The sequence below is a fragment of the Malaya genurostris genome, chromosome 2, assembly GCF_030247185.1.
Source record: "Malaya genurostris strain Urasoe2022 chromosome 2, Malgen_1.1, whole genome shotgun sequence".
NCBI lineage: Eukaryota > Metazoa > Arthropoda > Insecta > Diptera > Culicidae > Malaya > Malaya genurostris.
In genome coordinates this window covers 278,292,784-278,317,650 of record NC_080571.1, presented here as the reverse complement: position 1 = coordinate 278,317,650, position 24,867 = coordinate 278,292,784, and the positions used below count along the sequence as shown (strand labels likewise).

The 24,867-nt window shown below is 38.1% G+C and overlaps 1 protein-coding gene across 9 annotated transcripts in view; it reads right to left on the bottom strand.

Annotated features, from left to right (window-relative positions):
• LOC131430235 (MAGUK p55 subfamily member 7) overlaps window positions 1–24,867 on the bottom strand; it is a 64,950-nt gene that overhangs the window by 13,953 nt on the left and 26,130 nt on the right. For 7 of the 9 annotated variants that reach the window (XM_058595016.1, XM_058595018.1, XM_058595024.1 and 4 more), the window contains 6 exons: window positions 13,092–13,273; window positions 12,932–13,027; window positions 12,144–12,275; window positions 6,040–6,072; window positions 5,582–5,749; window positions 5,344–5,526 (listed from right to left, as the gene is read on the bottom strand). In XM_058595016.1, coding sequence (XP_058450999.1) covers window positions 5,344–5,526; window positions 5,582–5,749; window positions 6,040–6,072; window positions 12,144–12,275; window positions 12,932–13,027; window positions 13,092–13,273 — 794 coding nt within the window. The remainder of the gene's footprint in view (window positions 1–5,343; window positions 5,527–5,581; window positions 5,750–6,039; window positions 6,073–12,143; window positions 12,276–12,931; window positions 13,028–13,091; window positions 13,274–24,867) is intronic. The other 2 variants (XM_058595022.1, XM_058595025.1) reach the window with 1 other exon arrangement.

Sequence of the window (24,867 nt, the reverse complement as noted above, 5' to 3'; positions counted from 1 at the left end):
GGAAGTAGTAGTAGTAGTAGTTCAAGGATCATAAAAATGACATGAGTATGAATTATCATTATAACGTACACCTAATTGATTAGAAACTATTTCGCCTGCAAGTTTTGTTGTTTACTTCGAAAAATCTCGGCCGATTCAAATAGTAGGGTATAAATTTCTTCTAGAAATAGAAGATTTTATACGAGAGAATTGTGCGGGTACCGTAGCATTACAAAAAAAAAGTTAAAATTATTCATTCAACTGATTTTTAAACACTACTATAGACAAAATATTTTAGATATTCCGAGTCACCATATTCCCAGACAGTGTCGACAACTTCAAAATAGTTATTTTCTTTAGTTTCTGATCGTCTAGACTTCTACAGGCACGTACAACTTTTCGCAGAGCAAGTCGATGTATATATTTGCCGTCATGATCCCAAACTTTCTACTTAAGATCATGTGAACGATCCCCAGATCACCATACTCGCACCTCCGTTCTTCATAGTCTTTGGGATCCTTGTGTGCTTCACTAAAAGTTCTTCGAGCTCTCAGGAGTTATTTTTGTCCGCCTATCTCGACCATCCAAGTCCATCCACAATACTCGTTTTCAAAAGTCTATCGACATACTAACGTATTGTATTTGAAAACTCCAGCCGCTTCTCCTAGTTCCACTTTCTAATGTCACCTGGAGGCAAATAGCTTTTTAAGCCACTTTCGCTGAGCTCGACGAAGAAGGCATTTCACACAAATGTGAAAAATTTGCTCATTCAACGTGGTGAACTTTTCATTTTTTGGTGGTGTATTTGCAATTTGGAATTGCAATAAGAAAATGGAGGATTCCGACAGTCACTGCGATCGACTCTGTTTTAAGTGCAATATTTGCATCACAATACAATTTTGGATGCAACGTTAAATTCACCCAAAATTTCTGTTTTGCTGTTTGTGAATTATCGCCAAACTTGGTACAGGTACTTTTTACTATTCAGAGGTGGTCACGACAAGCTTAGATATTCATGACAAAGGTTTATTGTAACATTTTCTTATTTGTCGTCAAACAAGATAGGGGGGCTGATTCAGACTAGGAGAAGAGGATCTTGAAAATCAATTTTCATCTTGAATTTTTTATAAAATAAAAGTGGGACTAGAATGTCAAGATTGTGCTAGATAGTATTGATTGACAAGTAAACTAAATTCTAGTTTACTGGTTCCGAAAAGTAGTGGGCGAAAGATATTTTTGAAATGGTTTGATCGATTCTCACTAACTTCGTATAAAATTGAATGAATTATTCCGAAATGACAGATTTATACTTGTAAAATAATTCGAACCGTGATATGAACAAAATAATAAAATCAATTAGTATTTCGATCGAAATGAATGAAAAACTCACTCGGAATGGAAAGACTCGAAACTCTCCAAGTTAGAAGGTTTTGTTATTATAAGAACAAATTAACGGATTAATGAGAGCGGTTCACAATAAAATATAATCAAAAATTAAACAAAGTACTAAAGAAACAAATTAGAATAGTAACTTAAGCTGCCATAGTTAGATTCATTATACTCTATTTGTACTACCGTCAATCATATGCATTAAAAAAAGTTTTGTACTGTGTTACAACATGCAGATCATCCAAATTTATTTCCATTTGTATGATCGCCGTCTTGCTATCCCCGTCAGCTGATTGTTCATTTATATTATTTTTCCAAAGGTGTTGCATAAGAAAGAGAAAAGAAGGTGCTTCGCATATCGCGTTGTCTCTGACAGCAACCTAAGGACCACCTGAAAAGTGTTGACTTATGACCACTACGGTTTTTTACATTATTCATTCTGTTACGCACGAAACACAGAATTGAGCCTAAAATCGGTTATATCAATCGAACGCTTCCCAAGAAACAAATTTACGTAGTGTTATAAAATATCTAGTATATTTAAATACCTAGAGCCACTTCAGTAAACTCGAAGAAAATTAAATCTCTGATACACAAATAATTTCAACTGCACTGACTCTGTCAAACGGAAACCTTTATGATAATTGTTAGGTTAGGTTAGGTAGAGCTAAAACCCACGCTATATTTAAGAAACGCTGGAATGGCGACTTAGCCCACAGTGGAAAGTTTGGGCCACCTAATAAGAAAAAATCGGTAAAATATTGCTGACTTTCGAATAGCTCAACAATAAGATCAGTAAAAAGTATCATTTACCGATCGATCGGTAGATCTGAGCAAAGACTCATTTCTTCATAATTTTATACTGAATTATTTATCACTCCATACTGAAGTTTGGGGACATTTACATTAAAATTGTAAATACACGAGATTGGTAAGCTGTAGAACATTACTGCTATTTTGGTCGGTTTGGATGAAAATCTGGTAAAATATCATCTTTGGTCCCACAAAATCGATTTATTCAAGTGTGCTCGAAAAAACATTAGGTTTACTGCCCAAAACATGAAAAATATTCAGATATCGAAGACTATGTCTTTCTGAAAACGTTATTAGCGTTTCAATTTCAGTAAATTATGTAATTATCCAAAATTTAATTTGTGCTGATGATGATCACTAGAAAGCATATTAGCAAGTATATTAGTAGAACAAATGTTTACCATTTGTATTTTTTATCCTCATGTTTACCGGAATCAATTAAAATTCAACGCAGCTTTTATAGATTTTACAATGAATTATGCTTTTGCTTTGGATTTACTAAAAAAATGACGAAAGAAGATTTCCACTTTGAGTCACTGAAATTCTAAACGTAGCGAAATACTTTACGATTTCTTTTAACTCGACATTTGATTTTTCCAGTTGGGAGAGAGTTGTACAAGCAATACTGATCGTTCAATATAAATACATCTTTAAAGATAGTAACATGGACAAAAGGTTGAAGAGGAAATCAAATTTCTTCTTGTCCTTATTTTATTAAACCTAGCTTCTATTGGGTTGTAAACACAGCCTAAATATATTGTAACAGTTCGGCTGAAAAGTTCGTATCGTTTAATAGAAACACACATTTTTTTGCCAAAATTCGTTTTTATTATTCAACATAATTGCCATCAGAGGCAATACAGCGATTATAGCGATCTTCCAACTTTTCGATACCATTTTTGTAGTACGATTTGTCCTTTGCCTCAAAATAGGCCTCAGTTTCAGCGATTACCTCTTCATTGCTTCTAAATTTTTTACCAGCGAGCATTCTCTTGAGGTCTGAGAACAGGAAAAAGTCACTGGGGGCCAAATCTGGAGAATACGGTGGATGAGGGAGCAATTCGAAGCCCAATTCGTTCAATTTCAGCATGGTTTTCATCGACTTGTGACACGGTGCATTGTCTTGATGAAACAAAACTTTTTTCTTCTTCAAATGAGGCCGTTTTATTTTGAAATTTCGTCCTACAAACGCTCTAATAACGCTATATAATAGTCACTGTTGATGGTTTTCCCTTTTCAAGGTAGTCGATGAAAATTATACCATGCGAATCCCAAAATACAGACGCCATAACCTTACCGGCCGATTGTTGAGGCTTTCCACGCTTTGGGTTCGGTTCAACGCGTGCAGCCCACTCAGCTGACCGTCGATTGGACTCCGGAGTGAAGTGATGGAGCCATGTTTCGTCCATTGTTATATATCGACGAAAAAAATTGGTTTTATTTCGATATAACAGCTCCAAACACTGCTCAGAATCATCAATTCGTTGTTGTTTTTGATCGATTGTGAACTCACGCGGCACCCATTTTGCACAAAGCTTTCTCATATCCAAATATTCGTGAATAATATGTCCAACACGTTCCTTTGATATCTTTAGGGTGTCAGCTATCTCGATCAACTTCACTTTACTGTCATTGAAAATCATTTTGTGGATTTTTTTCACGTTTTCATCGGTAACAGCCTCTTTTGGACGTCCACTGCGTTCATCGTCTTCAGTGCTCATATGACCAGTACGAAATTTTGCAAACCACTTACGAATTGTTGCTTCGCCCGGTGCAGAGTCTGGATAACACTCATCAAGCCATTTTTTGGTATCGGCGGCACTTTTTTTCATCAAAAAGTAGTGTTTCATCAACACACGAAATTCCTTTTTTTCCATTTTTTCACAATAACAAAAGTAGCTTCACTCAAAATGCAATATCTCACAAACTAATAATCAGACAGCTGTCAAATTTATACACGTATCTTTTGAAGGTTGGTACTAACTGAAAATGGTATGGATTTAATTCTAGTGGCGCCCTCTCAAAGAAACGATACAGGAAAAGGGTTCTGTGTTTCCGTTGAAGAGATTTAAAAAAGTTCTTTGAAGAATCCCTTAGAAATGCATACGTTTGAAATAAAGATATAACTAGAAATAAAAATGCAAAGAAAAAATGAAATTGTCCGCTGCAGATAACTTGATTTTTTTTTTCTTAGTATGGCAACGGTACCTTCATCTATTTCAGCTCTGTATCTCAATAAGCTGAAATATGGTGCATTCTGAGTGCATTCGCAAAGGTAATAACACCAGTATTATGCCGTAATCTGAGTTTTCAGAGCCGAAACAAAGTCATTTCATCCGATTTTATCATAATTTGTTGATTGGTAGTCATGTAATCCTCAAAATAACGTGGTAGTTCCACAAATGAAATGATTTTTAGTACAATAACTCTATGTAAGATGAATGCATTTCTATAGCCATAAATTTTAATCTTTTATTAGTCTGGATTATTCTAAACATAAAATATAGTCAACACAAAGATTTTACAGATAGGCTCATGCAGATGCAATTCTTCATGTAAAAACAGGTCTTGATACCAGATAACGAATTGCATCGTTCATTCTTTGTAATCGCATCACGTAAGAACGGATGGACGGATTTACATGATTCTTTTTTTTGTTTGATCAGTTTTTACCCCCACTGGGTTCGTACATATGAAAATTTCGTAGTGAACAAGCTGTTACGTTGATAGCATTTTGCTGGAATATGTGTGTGTTTTTGATGGTTGCATACTAGGAATATTTTAGATTTATTTACTATTTTGAGGCTCAATTTTAAAATTTGGTGATCTTTGGTAGAAATCAGCATCACCCCAAATTTTTTTAGTTTCTATAGTTTCGATCATCCGAGCTGGGAAATCAAGTTTGGTTTTGAGTTGTTTCGTTTCACCGTATATACATTCTGTGCGCAAAACATGTCTGTCACCTCTTCGTTGTACGCGTGCAGTGTTGTACAGAAATCATTGTACGGAAATCACATGTCTTTCAGCGGCCAGCTGATGAGGCTACAATTTTCAGCTTTTGAACAATGCATAAGCTAAATGCTTGTGACAATTCAATCTTGATATTGATTAAAATACGACAATTGCTTTCCAGCCAAACAGTCTAAACTAAGCATACCATACCTGTGACACGATGTGCAGAATATCTCCCCGCACGAAGCCCAGGCCTGCTTCCTTGCACGGTATGTAGGGATCGTTTTCCGGTTCGTAATCAAAGTGTGCTCTGACGCGCACTTTGCTCTCCCGCTGATCCAGTTTGCCGTCGGATGGCACAAGTTTGAACGTTATAGTTCCTTCCGAGTTTTGCTGGAAAACAAAATATTGAAACCGATTCCTGTAATCAGGCAGAGTCTGATCCTACCAGTATTGACAGCACATCACCGGGGGTTTTCCCTTCCACGTTGATGTTGTTAACCTCGATGACCTCGTCGCCCACGTGGATCAGCCCGGATCGATCGGCTGCGCCACCATGCATAATTCGTGCGATGATAATTTTGCCCGTTTCCTCATCCGTTTTGATTGTGGCACCCTGCAAAAACAGAAAAATAATGGATCAGTGTTCGGTAAACCCCCCGTCGCACATAGGAAAATAGATGATTCATTTATTGACAATTTGAAATTCGGTTTGTGGTGAAGCTGATTGGAACTGAAACGGCGGATGGATGAAATTGCTACAACGAAACGAAAATGTAAAAGTCCTCCGGTTGGAAATGTATCGACAATTGAAACTGGTCGAACCAAGACCAAAGGAGGTACTCGAACATAACATAACAATAAATCAAAACACAGAATGACTAACGAAGGAACTGAAATACTTACTACAATTGGTTCCGCACTTTGTGCTCCAGCACACTTGCGCGCAGCAAAACAAATTTTTTATTATAGAAGATTGATTTGTTTTCCGAAATAAAAAATCATATTCAGTGTATTCGGCTACTTTTGACACCACATGGAACGTATGACGGTTTATGAACGATCAGGCCAAACGAATGGAAATGAAGGAAAGCGACACGGAAAAATGTTTAGTTTTCGTTTCAAATGATAAATGAAACCGAATGGAATGACATAAAGTGCGACATTGTAGTATTCCACTAGGAGCGGATGAATTGATGGCTGAGTGGTAAAAGCGAAAAAAATATGTGTTGGTTGTTTCTTTTTTTATGAAACTGTAAAAGTGTCAAGTTAAGCTGTGCATTTTCGAACGAAAATAAATCCGTGAATTCAAATGTGTCAGCTAACGGCAGTAGTTTAATTCTGATGAGTTGGTTTTCACAGAGCGTGCACTAGATAGAAGACGACAAATACAAGCATATGAACTAGAAATGAAAAAAAAAAACAAAAAATAAAAAAAGCTTTGTTTTGGGTACTTCGGTGCAGAGCATATTCATGCTTATGAAATCTACAACCCATTCCTTTGCTGTAGAGTCTCAACTAATAGAGTAAGTAGTCACAACTTTCAGGTTAATGAGAGCGCTTCGGGGGATAAAAGGAACGACTTGTTGTTGTGTTGTGTGTGTGTACACATATCTCGCCGATGGTTCTGACTTCGAAAAGCAACTGAGAAGAGATGATAGACGGTAATGGTATAACATGCAGCCTTTATGGGCGCGAACAAGAAGCACTGAGTTGCAACATAAATTGTAATGTTGTAATGACGAATGACAAAAACTACCACCGCCGATTCTAATAAACCGCTGTGAGATGCCAGAGTGCACTTTAATTTCCATGTACCAACAAGGCTAACTATAGAAACCGGTCGTGTACCTGCTTGGAAAGGATATGGAAGGCAGAGGAGGCAGCCGTTTTCCATCGCTTGTAGTGATTCTAACGAGTTATGCTAAAGAAACATCATGAAAAGCTATATTTTGCTACGAAGCGAAAGGCAGACCTGCTAGTGTGATTCTCAAGACAATTAATTTTTCAAGTGATTTTTCTTTCATCTAGAATACGTGCACATCAAACACATTCCTTGAATAAATTTACAGTAAAGTTTCAGTAAGGTGGGGGCCTGCCTAATAAAATTTTTTTGGCTTTTTTTAAAGTAGAGTGTTTATTATTTTTTCCTAAATAAGTTACAGAAACTTGTAAAAGCAAGTGGCAAGTTAAGGATCGCGTTAAGGGAGCAATTTACTGAAGTCTGTCGTAATTTATCAACTTCCCGTTAAGGAAATAATTGTACCGAGATGCAGATAACCTAGAATATTCATATTTCATTTATAGCCAAAACTGGGGAAATTGTATTTCAAGCCATGTTAATAGCCGAATCACCTTGCTTTGCCAATGACTCAGAATAAAATCAAATGATTTCGATGCAGTCAAAGCCAGTATAATCACCAATTCCGCTAATGATTTCCACAAGTTTATAGGCCGCTATTGAAGTTCATCCGAATGTTTATTTCATCAAACCGGTCGACAAAATGATACGAATTTTGATGCTGGTTGTCCTTCAAAAATTATGCAGGGTGTCCCACGAGAAATTTCTAATTTATAAACGCAATAATAAAAACCTGTTTTAATACACCTAGTGGTGCTATAATGCTTTTCTCGTATAACACATGTTTTCATTAATATTACTAGTTTGTTTGAGCATACATTTAGACTACTATTTGCGGTACTTCCGGAACCGGGAAATCGGTTCGTTTGGTCAGCAACTAGCATAACCTATAAAACAGTTTGGACCAAACCCAATACTTCCGGAATCAGGAACGATGATTCGATATACTTGACGTCAACGTATTTGGTCATAAACTAACCATATCTGCCTAATTGTAGAATTATACGACTATCTGAATGTATTTCGGTTGATTTTTCCGTACCATGTATGAAAAAAAAACGCCCCTGAAAACAAAATGTTTATACTTATCAGCCTTTGATTGCGGGACCGGAAGTCGTACCCAGATGAAATTTGGTGGTGTTATATGGAGTTGTAAGTCCTTCCATTTGAATCTAAGCTTGTCAAAGTTGGATGAGCGGTCTCTGATAAAATCGAGTTCACTTTTTTAGTTCATTTTGCAACATTTTACCCCGTAACTCCCGAGCCGGAAGTCGGATCCTGATGAAATTCAATATGGGACTTTAATTTGAATCGGTTGAGCGGTCTCTGAAAAAATCGAGTGCACATTTTCTTTATTTTGTCGTGAATACGACTTACTTTACCATGGGGTGCCTTTTAAAATTTACCCTCTGAGAGAGTGATAAGTTTGTTGTATCTAACGAATCAAGATAATTTTCGCTACATGCCATCGGGAATATGATCACAATATTATGATAAAATTTTCAGTTGTGTGACATAATCTCAAATAATTTAAAATTAAACTTTTCTGAAATGTTTGGTATAAACGAGTATCAAAGAGGATAATTCATAAGGCGCGTTTGCTTTTCTCGTATTTTGAAAGCTCATAGCTCAGTGATCTGTGAAAAGATTTATATAATCTAACTACCAATAGAATCGAATTTTTTTCGGAAATTCGAGATGGCGACTTCCGGTTTGTCGATATTCCTTAAAAACATTTACAATGTCGGTATTTTCGAAACGGGATTGATGAATAGACGACAGAAAACGATGTTTGAAGTAGTTCGGAAATCCAAGATGGCGACTTCCGGTTTATCGATATTGCCTTAAAACCTTTACAATATGGGTATTTTCGGAACGGGATTGATGAGTAGTTGACGGAAAACGATGTTTGAAGTGGTTTGTAAATCCAAGATTTCGACTTCCGGTTTGTCGATGTTACTTAAAAACCTTTTTTACCGGAATTGATGAGTAGTTGACGGAAAACGATGTTTGAAGTGGTTCGGAAATTCAAGATGGCGACTTCCGGTTTGTCGATATTCCTTAAAAACATTTACAATGTCGGTATTTTCGAAACGGGATTGATGAATAGACGACAGAAAACGATGTTTGAAGTAGTTCAGAAATCCAAGATGGCGACTTCCGGTTTATCGATATTGCCTTAAAACCTTTACAATATGGGTATTTTCGGAACGGGATTGATGAGTAGTTGACGGAAAACGATGTTTGAAGTGGTTTGTAAATCCAAGATTTCGACTTCCGGTTTGTCGATGTTACTTAAAAACCTTTACAATGTGGGTATTTTCGGAACGGGATTGATGAGTAGATGACGGAAAACGATGTTTGAAGTGGTTCGGAAATCCAAGATGGCGACTTCCGGTTTGTCGATATTCCTTAAAAACCTTTACAATGTAGATATTTTCGGACCGGAGTGGATGAGTAGTTGACGGAAAACTATGTTTGAGGTGGTTCGGAAATCCAAGATGGCTTCTTCCAGTTTGACGATATTTCTTTAAAAAATTTACAATGTGGGTATTTTCGAACCGGAATTGATGAGTAGATGACGGAAAACGATGTTTGAAGTAGTTCGGAAATCTAAGATGGCGACTTCCGGTTTGACTATATTTCTTAAAAACCCTTACAATGTGGGTATTTTCTGAATGGGATTGATGAGTATATACCAGGAAATTATGTTTGAAAGCGCTTCAAAAATCAAAATGGTGAGTTCAGTTGTATCGGTATTCTTTGACGATCATTACGATATGATTATATATCGTTTGAAAAAAAGGATATTATTTTTCTCAAGTGGTAAGAGTCACTTAGACAACCACATCACACTGAATTTCTAACATTTATGAGCAATTCCAGAAATAAATAGCAGATAAACTGGCAGGATCGACTTTCTCCGAATCGGATGAAACAATGTACACCTCTTCAGTATGGCAACCTTTTCGACTCAATATTAATTTTTAGAATGTCGAAATTTAAAACCTTTACTAACCACTTCAAACATCGTTTACCGTCATCTACTCATCAATCCCGTTCCGAAAATACCCATATTGTAAGGGTTTTAAGCAATATCGATAAACCGGAAGTCGCCATCTTGGATTTCCGAACCACTTCAAACATCGTTTTCCGTCATCTACTCATCAATTCCGGTTCGAAAATACCCACCTTGTAAGGGTTTTTAAGGAATATCGACAAACCGGAAGTCGCCATCTTGGATTTACAAACCACTTCAAACGTCGTTTTCCGTCAACTACTCATCAATTCCGGTTCGAAAATACCCACATTGTAAGGGTTTTTAGGAATATTGATAAACCGGAAGTCGCCATCTTGGATTTCCAAACCGCTTCAAACATCGTTTTCCGTTAACTACTCATCAGTTCGTTCCGAAAATAGCCACATTGTAAGGATGTTTAAGGAATTCGATAAACCGGAAGTCGCCATCTTGGATTTTGAACCGACCCCAAACATCATTTTCTTGCACCCACTTATCACATCCGTTCCGAAAATGGCCATGTGATTGGGGGTTTCCACATTCATTATACGAAACTTTTTTACGAAGTAAATTCCAAATAACGTAAACTTTTTTTGCGAACCAAATCCCAAATAACGTAAACTTTTTTTACGAACTACCTCCATTTACGAACCCCCGTTTTGTTCGTAAATGGAGGTTTCGGTGTATCATTCGACACAGTTCATGGAGTTGAGCAATGTATGTGTCTGTGAGTGAGTATGTGTCAAATAATGACACTCATAAAATAAAAAAAAAACCGTAGTCCCATAGGTTGCTATTGATTTTCACACCATCATTTAGAGCGACGAAGGGTAAAACTTTTCTAGATTTGGCTTAAAACTGATTCAATTTGTAGGCTATATTAGTCACTTACTAACCGAACCGACTTTGGCTATACTGGCTCCAAGTTCCCGGTTCCAGAAGTACCAGAAGTAGTGGTCAAATAGTTAAAAACGAAACTCACTCAATTTTCTCAGAGATGATTTGATCGATTTCCAGAAACATGCTCAAATAAAAGTTCCTATAGTCTCATAGGTTGCTGTTAAATTTCATGCGGGTCCGATTTCCGGTTCCAGAACTATAGGGTTAAGTGTGTTCAATCATTTTGTGCAACGATGCAAAATAAGGAAAAATTCTTATTAACTTGACATAACTGTTTACAAATTGAACAGGTTATGCTAGTTTATACCCAAAGTAAGTTTCTTATTTTATTCAAGATTGAATAAAAAAAAATCTCCACTAAATCTTCTGGTGATATTTTCGAAAATATAAGTAATATGAAAAAAGCATAATTACATCACTATGTGGATTGAAAAAGGTTTTTTTACTTATTACCACTGCGGAAGAAGTATGATTTGCTTGCTTGTTACGGGCGGCCAGATTCATACTGCGTTCCACATAGGCAAAATCTTTGAACGCAAGAACCGAATAACAACTTTCCTTTCGGAGGAACAAGCTAAGTTTTTATCCGGATCTTGCATTCAAAGTTTTTTTGTCCGGTTCATGCAAAAAAGATGTGTTCAAACGATTTTTGCATTGCAAATCTGTGCCTGGTTCTTGCACTCAATGTTTTTATTCGGCTTTTGCATTCAAAAATACTTAAATCAGGGTTTCAGACGAAGTTGCATTTATCGGATTTTTGCTTTCAGCCGTTCAATATCGACGTAAATCTCTAAAACCAGTTCAAAAGGTAACACTAATTACTTCGAAAGTATTTGAAGTTTCATAACCATTTGAAAAGTAAATTCCACGTGTTAACTAATATAATTCAACTGAATGTGCTTGAACTAAAATAGTCCATATGGGAAAAGAATTCAATAACTATCGCTAGTTAATACGCATTATTTTAAAAACCATACTTTCATACAAAACAGGATTGAAAAACATGCAGCGTGAGACACCTGAAGCAATATTTGTTACTTCGGTGCATCAACAATGGCAGTAGTTTAACTTAATTTTAAAAATGACGGAAATTCGTAGCAACATAAAACAAAAGTACTAGCAGTTAGTTGATGTCTTCGAAAACCATTCCCACTCGACAACCGTGCACTACTAATCCCACCTCTAAGCTGACTGAAAACCGCACGAATATCCCTTTTTCCGGGTACTTACCAGTGGTTCGTTACTTTTTACTAGTTGTACGATTTTAATAGTTTCCTCGTCCTCGTCCACCTCGACGGGTATCTCCGGCAGGTGCGGAAAAAAGTCTTTCTGCGCAATGGCATCGTGTGCGAATAGGAGACTCTATCCAGGGGGGCGGCGGAAGACAAAAGAAATAAAAGCTGATGAGAATCGAATCAGACAGAGCAGCACTGCTTCGATGGTATGTTTTTCGACGGAAGGCACATTTCCCGGATTAGCCAGGGAAATTCTAATTAAATATAGCCTCTGGTCGTTTGTTCCGTTAATAATCTACGAACCGGGCAAGCAATGCCCGAATGAATGGTTAGTTTTCTGTTGAATTGAGAATTTTGATTGGCCATTGTGGGATGAAGCATTTTCACGGGAGGACATTATTTGAAAATAAGATAGTTCACCCTGCAGCTAGAGTCCGAGCGGGAGCATAATTGTGCAAAGTGCACATGGAATGGATTTGTCCAGGTTAATGGAATGGCAGCAAAGTATGGCATTGTTTTCGTTCTCTTGCTGGCTGCCAGATGAATGCAGACAGGATTATGCCAAGTGGAAACGACAACATTTGCTCATACTGCGGAAAATGTGCTCGGTTCTATCTGGCCATAGAATGGAAATTGTCTGTTGAAATAATATGAACTATAACGACGAGGTTATTTCATAGCTCACTAACCAAACAGAGAAATGTTTGGATAATGACTCATTGCTAGAGTGTGCACTGTGCCGATAGAAAAGCTCGAATTCCACAATGGGAGCTGATGGCCTACCTGTAGGTGAGGTGTTTGCAATAGGTGGAACACTTCTTTACACAGCGGTGAAATGTGACATCTTGACGCTAGTAGTTCTAACACTTCTATGAGTACCTGAAGAATTTTGAAAACCAGAAATCAGTCAATTCAAATGGTTTACCGATCACAGTAGGCTTACCTGCATTGACGCGGACAAAAGCGGTGCTATCCGGTCATCCTTGTTGATTTTGGCCACCTTACTGTGCACATTGACCAAGGCATTCAGTTCCTTCGACTGGAGTAGATTCTGCAAAAAACCAAGGTCCTGCTCTTCCGACAGACTCTCCGCTTCCTTAAGTGATGTGATCAATTTGGAAATCACTGAAAGTATAGTTGAATAGTGAATCATAGAATCGAGCGAAAATGTGTACGATATTCAATCAAACTTGTACTAATGATGCAGATCGGTTAAAATAAAACCCAATTTCCTAATTCCAACTGATTTGTCGGTTATGTCACTAATACGATTATATCTTCGGATCCGAATGTGTTCTCCATGAGCCTCGTAAACTTATCAAAATACCCAATAGTAGCACCGAACTTTTGTCGTGAATACGACTTATACTATACTATGTGGCGCCTTTTCAAAATTTACTCTCTGAGAGAGTGATAAGTTTTTGATCGTGAATAGCTTCTGTTGTATCTAATGAATCAACATAATTCTTGCGACATGCCATCGAAAATATGATCACAATTTTATGATAAAATTTTCAGTTGTGTGACATAATCTCAAATAGTTCAAAATTAAACTTTTCTGAAATGTTTAGTATAAACGAGTGTCAAAGAGGATAATTCATAAGGCGCGTTTGCCTCTCTCGTATTTTGAAAGCTCATAGCTCCGTAGAAGGATTTACGTAATCTAACTACCAATAGAATCGAAAATTTTCAACTTGAACGTGTATTGCAACAACATTGCAGTTTTTCAATAGTACACTATCCTGTTTGATTTAACCCATGACAGCACCAGCCAATCAGAACACGAGATGTCTGCATCTATACAAGAGCATCCATATAAAAGTTGAGTGGTTCATTTTTCCTACCATTTGCTGATCAACTGTTCTGTCGTCTCACTGCTTCCCGTTCTGCGAACAGGAAAGGAATTTTAGCAAAGGGGCTGTCCGTACACCGCTGCCAGTAGCAGGTAGTAAATGAAATGTATTGTGAGAAATAGCGTCATTTAAGTTAGAGCAGCTACTCTAAACGCACGGGACACCGTCAGCACGATGACACCGAAAACCGGTAGAAAGGTAGCCAAAAAGTCCATTCAAAGCACTTTTAAGTGTTAAAGATCATCATAAAGAACTAGTTGAATTTTGTCGCTTTCCTACCATTTTCTGAATAACTGTTACCGAAACAAGACACACATGAGAACCATTTCAGATCTCAATATTTCCTACCAAAAGATTCATCAAGATGGAAATTAAAATAATTTGTACCGTCACTAACACATTCAATTACGAACGGCAATGCGAAAGTGATGATGTTGAACACATCTTTATACTAGTATAGGGTCTTGTGAAAATATGCCATGCAAAACAGGGTTGCCATATATACACATTAATCTGTATTATTATTATCATTATTAGTATTAAAATTACTCTTGCATACCGAAGATCGTCGATACATTTCAGACCAGGCCATTGCAATTGTCTCGTACTGAAATTTCGAGAAGAATCTGATATCTTCGAACTCCATAGCTACTTTTTGTCGGTTACGACACTTATAAGATTATATCTCCCGTACCGGAAGTATACGCCATGATTTTTCCCATCTTGATCAATGAACTTATAGTACCTTTTAAGTGGGCCTGACTTTGTCGAGATGCTTTAAGTCATCTCCAAGAAAATTGAGCGAATGATGATTGTTTCTCGATTACGCCACTTTTGCAAGTATATCTCCGGAACCGGAAGTGTCTGCTCGGGAATTTTAAAATCGGTGCAGGAATCTCCGAGAAAATTGAGAACTTATCCGAATTCGGATGTTTCAACCATTTGATATTTCAACAAGATCAATAAGCCAATAAGCATGAAGTTGGCTTACAATCTCCAATAAAATCGAGCATACAGAAAAAAGTTCGGTTTGTCAGTATCGTACACTTGAGTTATACCATTATATCTCCGAAACCTGAAGTGAATACTGTATCCTTTCTATTGACCAAACAACGTGGTCTACTTCAATTTGACATTTTTAATCCGCTCCATAAATTTCTATTGGGCTGCATTCGATTTTTTTTATAAAACTTTTATTTCGGCTCAATCGCTCATCGGCGTTATTATTTTTTTATTACTGGATCTTCTTTCTTGGCGGAGAGGCATTTCCATTGCTATACAGCAAATGAGGGGAGAACAGTGGTTCGCTATTCACGCTCCCGTCCATTAGTTCGGTGTCAATGTTTTTGGTGGAACGATCCTTATTGCTTATATTTGTCTAGAGGTTGGGTGGTGCTGTAGCTGGCGTACCTTGTTCTGCATATGGAACAACTGGTTTCGTAGAAGAGCAAGCTTCATAGCTGTTGATGGCTATCTCCGATGTACTGGGGTTTTTTGGGGTTGGTGTGGAGGGAGCGCTGTCGTCCTTTGGTGCAGACATTTTCTTGTCCAGTTTTTTACATGGCTTACCTTAGCGAACAGCTTTTTGGCAATATTGACATGTGGTCATCTGATGGTCATATGTCACACGTGATTTGCACGGGATTCTTATATCCTGATCGAAATTCACATAAGAAGGTACAGGCCTTTTCAAGCGCATGCGTAACAAACGTACACCATTTAGAATACCAGAGAAAAAGTTTTTTTTTTTTTTCAGATATATTTTATTAAGGCACAATCTGTTACAGTTTATGATGCCAAGGGCTTGTCCCTGTGGGTCCTCAGGAAACACTCTTGTATCTTTGAAGATCCGGCGTGTGTCCCTCATCGATGGGAGTGGTTCTTCGTGGCGGTGGTGATGGAAACATGGGAATAATTCTCGTGACATGGAAACATTTCAAAGGTTGCCGCATTCTTTTGTGGGTCCGCGGTAAACACCCCCGGGTTACGAGAACCCGGCGGGTGGCCCGCATGTTGACTGGGGCGGCTTTCCGTGGGCGTTTATAATGATGTTGCCGAAGAGAATGAAAAAAAAAAAACATGGAGAAGTAAATGTTGTGGAAAACGGAGTGGAAAAAAGGGTATGGGAACGAATGACTAAAAACGACAAAGATCTAATTAGTTTACATCGAGATGGTGAAGAGTCGGGGGAAGGGGTATGCGAAAAAGTTAGTGACAGCAAGAAGATCTTGTTAGTTTCGATAGAGATGGTAGACAGGCAGGGGATCGGGAGAATCGAGCGGATGTTAGTGCCGAACCTGTAGGTGAAAATTATTCTTAACCTCGCCAAGGAAAGGAGAACTTTCTATGCCAGATGCAACGGATCACACTTGTATATTTATGTGTTTAAGGTACTTGTATATGAGCATCATATATGAAATATCCCGATTTGCCAACACATCTCGAACAGGTACATCAGGTGGTCTACCTCGGGCCCTGAGGGAGTCCTTCAATAAAGACCTGGCGTCAGTATACTCCACGCACGTCCACACGATATGCTCGATGTCCTGATAACCGTTACCACAAGCGCAGAGACCGCTCTCTGCGAGCCCAATACGCCGGAGATGCGCGTTGAATGTGTAGTGATTGGACATGAGCCGAGACATCACGCGAATGAAATCGCGACTCACGTTCATCCCCCTGAACCATGGTTTCGTCGATACCCTAGGGATAATGGAATGTAGCCATCGTCCCAGTTCGCCATTGCTCCATGAAGTTTGCCAACTTTCGAGAGTTTTCTGACGAGAAATACTGAAAAATTCATTGAAGCAGATTGGTCTTTCATAAATATCACCTTCCAATGCGCCCACTTTAGCCAATGAGTCTGCCTTTTCATTGCCCGGAATGGAACAATGCGAAGGGACCCAGACTAACGATATTGAATAAGACCGTCCAGATAAAGTTCTCAAGTGTTCCCGTATTTTCCCCAGAAAATATGGGGGATACTTTCCTGGCTTCATTGCCCGGAGAGCTTCTATTGAACTTAGACTGTCCGTGACGATGAAGTAATGGTCTTTGGGCAAGGTTTCAATGATCTCGAGGGTGTACTGAATGGCAGCTAATTCTGCGACGTAAACTGAAGCCGGATCACTGAGTTTGTACGAAGCGGTGAAGTTCTGATTGAAGATACCGAAGCCTGTGGACTCGTTGATGTTTGATCCGTCAGTGTAAAACACTTTTTCACAGTTGACTGTTCTAAGTTTGTTATAAAAAATATTAGGGGCTACTTGAGGGCGTATGTGATCCGGAATTCCACGAATCTCTTCTTTCATGGATGTGTCGAAAAACACAGTAGAATCAGAAGTATCCAAGAAATGAGCACGGTTGGAAACAAACGAAGAAGGATTAATATTCTGAGCCATGTAATCAAAATACATAAAACGGGTCTGAGAATTGAGCTCGACAAGCCTTTCGAAGTTTTCAATCACCATCGGATTCAAGATGTCGCATCGGATTAGCAATCGATATGAGAGATCCCAGAATCGATTTTTCAACGGTAAGACGCCCGCAAGCAATTCGAGACTCATCGTATGAGTCGATTGCATGCAACCTAAGGCAATACGCAAACAACGATACTGAATTATTTCCAGTTTAATGAAATGGGTGTTCGCGGCGGATCGGAAGCAGAAGCATCCATATTCCATTACGGACAATATCGTTGTTTGGTACAGCCTGATCAGGTCTCCTGGGTGGGCACCCCACCAAGTTCCGGTTATTGTACGAAGAAAATTGATTCTCTGTTGGCATTTTTGTTTCAGATACCTAATGTGACATCCCCAGGTGCCTTTGGAGTCGAACCAGACCCCGAGATATTTAAATGTAAAGACCTGAGCTATGGTTTCACCCCTTAGTTGAAGCTGTAATTGGGCTGGCTCTTGCTTCCTTGAAAATACAACCAGCTCAGTTTTCTCCGTATAGAATTCAATACCCATTTGAATAGCCCAGGCGGATAAGTTGGCAAGAGTATCTTGTAACGGCCCTTGCAGATCGCCAGCTTTGGGTCCTATAATAGACACAACGCTGTCGTCGGCAAGTTGTCTTAGCGTGCAAGATGTGTTTATACATTTGTCGATGTCGTTTACGTAAAAATTGTATAAAAGGGGGCTTAAACATGAGCCCTGAGGAAGACCCATGTAACTGAATCGTATTGTCGACAAATCACCCTGTTCAAAATGCATGTGTTTCTCGAACAATAGATTATATAAAAAGTTATTCAAAACTGGTGAAAGACCATGTTGATGCAACTTCTCAGATAGAATTTTTATAGAAACTGAATCGAAAGCCCCCTTGATGTCAAGGAAAACAGATGCCATTTGTTCTTTACGAGCAAATGCCATTTGAATTTCGGTTGAGAGTAACGCAAGACAATCGTTCGTTCCTTTGCCCCTGCGGAAACCAAATTGTGTATCTGAAAGTAAGCCATTAGTCTCGACCCAAGTATCTAAACGAAAAAGAATCATTTTTTCGAACAATTTCCGGATACAGGAAAGCATAGCAATCGGCCGATACGAATTGTGGTTAGAGACTGGTTTCCCTGGTTTTTGGATAGCGATAACTCTCACTTGTCTCCAGTCATGTGGCACAATATTACCCTCTAGGAACTTGTTGAATAATTCAATAAGCGCCTTTTGGCAGAGTCAGGCAAATTTTTCAACAAGTTGAATTTAATTCTGTCTAGCCCTGGGGCTTTATTGTTACACGACAAGAGCGCAAGTGAGAACTCCATCATCGTAAACGGTGTTTCGTTTATGTTTGATGTCGCGACGCGGGTGATCTTCTCTTCCGGAACAGAGTCGGGGCATACCTTTTTCGCGAAGTCGAATATCCAGCGATTTGAATATTCCTTACATTCATTCGTATTATTTTGATTGCGCATTCGTCGGGCGGTGTTCCAAAGAGTGCTCATTGATGTTTCTTTTGTTAGTCCATCCATGAATCGACGCCAGTAACCACGTTTTTTAGCTTTAATCAAACTTTTCATTTTAATTTCTAGCGCCGCGTATTCGCGGTAATTATCCGGTGTTCCATATTTCCTAAAATTTTTATACGCTGAAAACTTTTCTGCGTTAAGTTCTGAGCACTCTTTGTCCCACCATGGGGCGTTAAGTTCTGAGCACTCTTTGTCCCACCGTGAGGATCATTGATCACATTCCACTTGCAATCTAATCGTAGCGAAGTCGAGCAAAGGGATAAATCCAGCGCACTTGGCCTTGCTGGTGGTGCAGGAATCCGTGTCATTTCTCCCGTATTCAAAATTGTCATATTGAAGTTGTCGCAGATATCATGGATCATAGTTGATCTATTGTCATCAAGAAGACAACCCCATCCCACACCATGTGAGTTAAAGTCTCCTAAAACTAACGTAGGTGCAGGAAAGAGTTCTATGATATCACAAAGCCGTCGGTGCCCGACCGAGGTTCTAGGGGGAATATATATATATAGAAGCAATGCAAAGATCTTTACCTTTAATTCTAGCTTAACATGCGACTACTTCAATGCCTGGAGTCAGAGGAAGGTTAATTCTATAGAACGATTAGCACTTTCTGATCCCTAAAAGTACTCCTCCGTAGGGGGTTTCTCGATCCAAGCGTATTATATTAAAATCGTGGAAGGTAAGGGGTACCTGAGAAGTTAACCAAGTTTCGCATAATGCAAATGCATCACATTGTAGGTTTCTTATTAGCATTTTGAAGGAATCTATTTTAGAGATAATACTTCTACTGTTCCACTGTAAAACAGTAATCGAATCCATGACCTCGTTCGAAAAATTAGCCATCGAAGGATACGATTGCTGAAAGAAGGGGCCATTTTGCAGTCAACTGCATCAAAAACGTTTTAACTACTGGAATAAAAGTCATCAAAAGACTCTTAAGGGGGTCAGAAATGTTGAAGGTAGAGAATATGAAGTCCACAATGTCAGTGAATTTTACAAGTCCAGCACATGGTATGTTCTTTGGCTCTCTGGGAGTTTTTGGTGTCCCCGGAAGTGCTGGGTATTCTTTTTCGCATTGTAGGTCTCCGGAACTAGGAGCTTTCGGCTTTGTATTTTTGTTTTTTCCACCAGCACTCCCTGTTGATGTTATTTTTGGAGGGCCCTTGAGAGATACCTTCGAACCCTTGCTAGGAAGCTTAGGAGATGATATGTTTCTCCTTTTCCTAGAACTTTGAGGGACAGTTGAAGATGTACCTTCGAGAGGATCATCAGAGTCGCACTCGTCCGTTGACAAGCAAGTGTAGAGATTTGTTGATTGTCTCGGTGGTGTAACATTTTTCAGTATTTCTGCGAAAGAGCGCTGTGAGCGTTGCTTGAGGGATTGCTTCAAGTGATCTCCTCGTAATTTATACGTTGGACATGCTGGGAGATCATGCGGACCTGTATTACAGTAAAGACACTTTTCAATGTTTTTTTCACAAGTGCCACTCGCATGACTCCCTCCGCACTTCGAACAGCGGGGCCGATTTCCACAATGGGAAGCTGTGTGTCCTAGCTGTTGACAACTAGTGCAATTCATTACCCGTGGTACGAAAAGTCGTACAGGCAGACGAACCCTGTCCAGGAGAACGAATTTCGGCAAAGCCGAGCCGGAGAAGGTCACCCGATACGAGTCCGAGTGGGGATAAGACTTTGTCCCATCCGCGGCGATCGATACTGAATGCAAACGTTTGCAGTCCAGTATCTTGACATTCTTAAGCAAGGGATCTTTAAAACATCCAACCCCATGTTTGAGAATGTCCTCGCATGTCAGACTTGGATCTGTGATCACTCCGTCTATCTCGACTTCGCGAGCTGGTATGTAAACACGGTAGTCCCGCTCGTAAAGTGCTCGTTTCGAGCGATCTCATTAGCCTGCTTCAAACTGGTTAACGAGACCCTGAGCTTATCCGAGCGAACTTTCAATATATTTTGCACGGTTGTATATTGTGACGTCAGGTCTTTAGAAATTTGCAATAAATTAAGTGGTTTTTCTACGGTCCGGAAATAAACCACATAAAGGCCAGCCGAGATAGAGGGTTCATCGGGATACTGTTTAACTCGGGTAGTCTTATTGTTTGGAGCAGATTTTGAATCTGTCTCCATTGTATCAGCGGGGGGGAGGGTACTATCAGAAGGACTTGTCATAGCGCGGCTGATTCTCCGCGCGTATTATAGGGGGTAATCAGAGTAGAGATATACGATAAAAAGTAATGAAGGGGAAAAAAACACTATACTTAACGAATAATTTGTGGCAAAACTCGGTCGCTGGGGCCACAAGTTGATTAGTTGTGCCTCCGTGTGCAAAAAACCTCTGAGAGGAAAAAGCACCGGTCCACTGTTTCACTTTAAATGTCTGATCCAAACGTCCAAGCAGCACTAGCCCACGGCACTTGCCACGCCGTCAACAACGATGGGTAATTGCACGAGACTTTCCAATATTTTATGAACAAACGAAAAAATGACACGTGAAGAAAATTTTCCTGACTGTTCAAGCCAGAGAAAAAGTTCTTCCACTTTTCTTTTTCGATGGAAAGAATCATTCCGTATTGGGACATAGTTTTGCGAATATAAGGATCGATAACGCTTGAGAGGATATCTTTCACACGCACTTCTTTAGTACTATCTTCCATATATACTGGAATGTTGTACTTGATATTCTCATGCCCCACATAGTGCACATTGTTATTGTCTTTAGCGAATCGAATTACATCCAACTCTTTATAAAACTGGATGTAAACAACATTATTTGTCTTGTTGCATTGTAGTAAATGCACCCGTTTAATATCAAGATGCATTTGCTCTTTAAGCAAACCTTCAAGTTCTCGTATCGAAGGTCGAATTTTGCACTGCCTGAAGTCAACAATAATCGTATCCTTTCGTATCGGGGGTAGCTTTTGTTCGTTTGGTTCGCTCATTTCGAGGTCGTTCTATTGTTCACTACACAATACTGTACTTGGTTTCTTCCGTCCCGAACGTAAGCGGTTTTGTTTTATCGACTGACTTGAATGATATGTGAAAGCGAACTGTACATTCGATTATTTGTATTTCACATCAATAGACTTTTATAAAATGAGCCAGTAGAGCACGTAATTGTAAAATGAAATCTTTCCAGAATATAGAGTGTAGACACGAATCTTCAACTTTGTTTATATTGCTTATAGAGCAATTCCAGAAAACGGTAACAAATCATCAGATTTCACAAATTGCACACGCTTTCAATATGGCGAACTATTTGTTTTACACAACTGCAAAGACCGATTCGACTCAAAACTGCTGCTTAAAAAGGACGGATGTATTTTGGCATGCATTTTTCTTCTATTTGTTTTAACACATCGGTCAAAAAGTCCCTGGTGTGACCAGAATAATAATTTTTTTTCTGGTTTTAGTTTGACTCCTCATTGTACAGGGTGAGCCAGACAGGACCTTTTGAAATAATGAATAATTCCGCCATTTTGAAACGGTTTTCACAAATTAACCAGATTCTAAAACATCAGTCTTTGCCAATTTATTCATGGATCGATTTAAACCAAAAACGGGTTCAAATTGATGTTCATTGAAAGTCGCTCAACTTAGAGATGGGAATTATCGACTAAATATGATACAATATTCCAGAAAGCTTCTCGTATGAAATTCAATTTCAATCATTTATCTTATGTTAGCTGACGAGAGAATGACAAGTTCCAGACATTTTCTAAGTTCTCGCGTAGTAATATAAGAATGTTGTTTCGCTATCTGAACGAGTTTGGACAAACTTAACTCGTCTTCTACACACAACGAAAAATCATGTAAAATACTTAATACTAAAATACTTAAAACTCAAATTAACATCCTAAAGCATGTAAATATCAATCATTTACAGATTATTTGACTGAATTTAACAGTGAAATAGATACAAAACCTACATTTACATAATATTGAAAGTAATATTTATTTATCACTCAAGAAAACATGGCATGCTTGATTTTACGTCAAGCGTAAAATTTCATTTTTTTCTTAGAGTGTACATTATTAGCATTGTTTTTCCAGTGTTTCTGTAAATACGTTTCATGTTTCTAGGCGCACTAAGAAATCAATAATGTTTCATTTGTGCGTTAAAAATTTAATGCATAAATTTAAAGTGTGCCGTCATATGACAAGTGCGAATGTCATAATATTTCAATCTTGTGTGTGAACTTGTTGATATCGAGTGATTCGATCATAGGTGTAAGTGTGTAACTTCATGACAGTTTTAAGTGTTACCATAGTGATGTATACCCGATCATATGCACATAACAAAATCATAACACAAGTATATCAACAGTTGATAAATATAACAATTTGTGTTATTTTGAGATATTTAACAAATGAAAACAGTTGTAAGTTAAAACTTATGATAACAATATAATAACAAAATCAGTTATGATGTTTCATCTTCATTTGCAAGACTCATGATAAAATTCATTAATTGAAAAAATGAGTTCTTCCGTTGCTTCATATCGAAATATAATGATCAGAATATAAAAGAACTAAAAGAAGAAACCAGATCACTAAATAAATTATTTATTTAATAAAAAAATCATTCAACAATTTTGGATTGGAACAATGCTAAAAGTTAGCTGTAATATAGTTTTCTGTGTTAAATTTGCTATCTAATTTATTACAACTATTGTTACGAATTTCTGCTTTCGGACTTCTGTAGTTATATCAAATTCAATAATAATTAAGATACAAACTTTTCAAAATATGTTACGAGTTTGTTTCCGCTAGACTCTTTTTTGTTATGATTTTTGTTATTTTAACAGCTTACCAGCCAAAAATATTTCAAAATTTGTTAAACAATATTTCGGAAATAAATTACTCCAGATGTTATAATTCTGTTATTACCATCCGATCGGGTTGTAGCAGTGAAATTTTGCTTAGCATAAAGGTTTGACACTTTTTCACTTTGGGAACCTTTGGACCTTGCTTCTGCTTCACTTTTTGCAAGTATATTGTCGTGAATACGACTTACTTTACTATGGGGTGCCTTTCCAAAATGTACCCTCCGAGACAGTGATAAGTTTTTAATCGTGAATGTCTATTGTTGTATCTAACGAATCAACATAATTTTTGATGCATGCCATCGAAAATATGATCACAATTTTATGATCAAATTTTCAGTTTTGTAACATAATTTCAAATAATTCAAAATTAAACTTTTCTGAAATGTTTGGTATAAACGAGTATCAAAGAGGATAATTCATAAGGCGCATTTGCCTTTCTCGTATTTTTAAAGCTCATAGCTCAGTGATCTGTGAAAGGATTTATATAATCTAACTACCAATAGAATCGAAATTTTTCAACTTAAACGTGTATAGCAAAAACATTGAAGTATTTCAATAGTACACTATTGAAAAACCTGTCTCATTTGACCCATGTCAACACCAGCCAATCAGAACGCGTTCTGAGGAAGAGAACAAAATATCTGTTGCTGTACAACAAATCGTTCGAGAAAAATGTTCCGAAAAGTGTTTAATATCGTAGTGAGTTCCTCAATTTGGTCCTTCTGAATGCTAGAAACGAATCCCTACAGCATATTGAAAGTTTCTTTCAATAAATTATGCAAATCCGAAATGAAATAATCGACATTAAAATTTTGTATGCGGCTATTTTTATAGCCGTTAGGACTACCCATTAGTGAAAAAGCTACAAACGAAATCAGGTAAAAACAAGCCTCTCAACAAAAATCGGATCAGTTTGGATTCTATCGCCACTGCGAGCAGATGTATTTTGTGTCGTTTGCAAAGCTAGTTTCGCTTTCGACAAGAGCGATTACGTCACAGCTGCCAGTCATTAGCATTGGTGAAAATACAACGGTGGAGAGCATTACACAA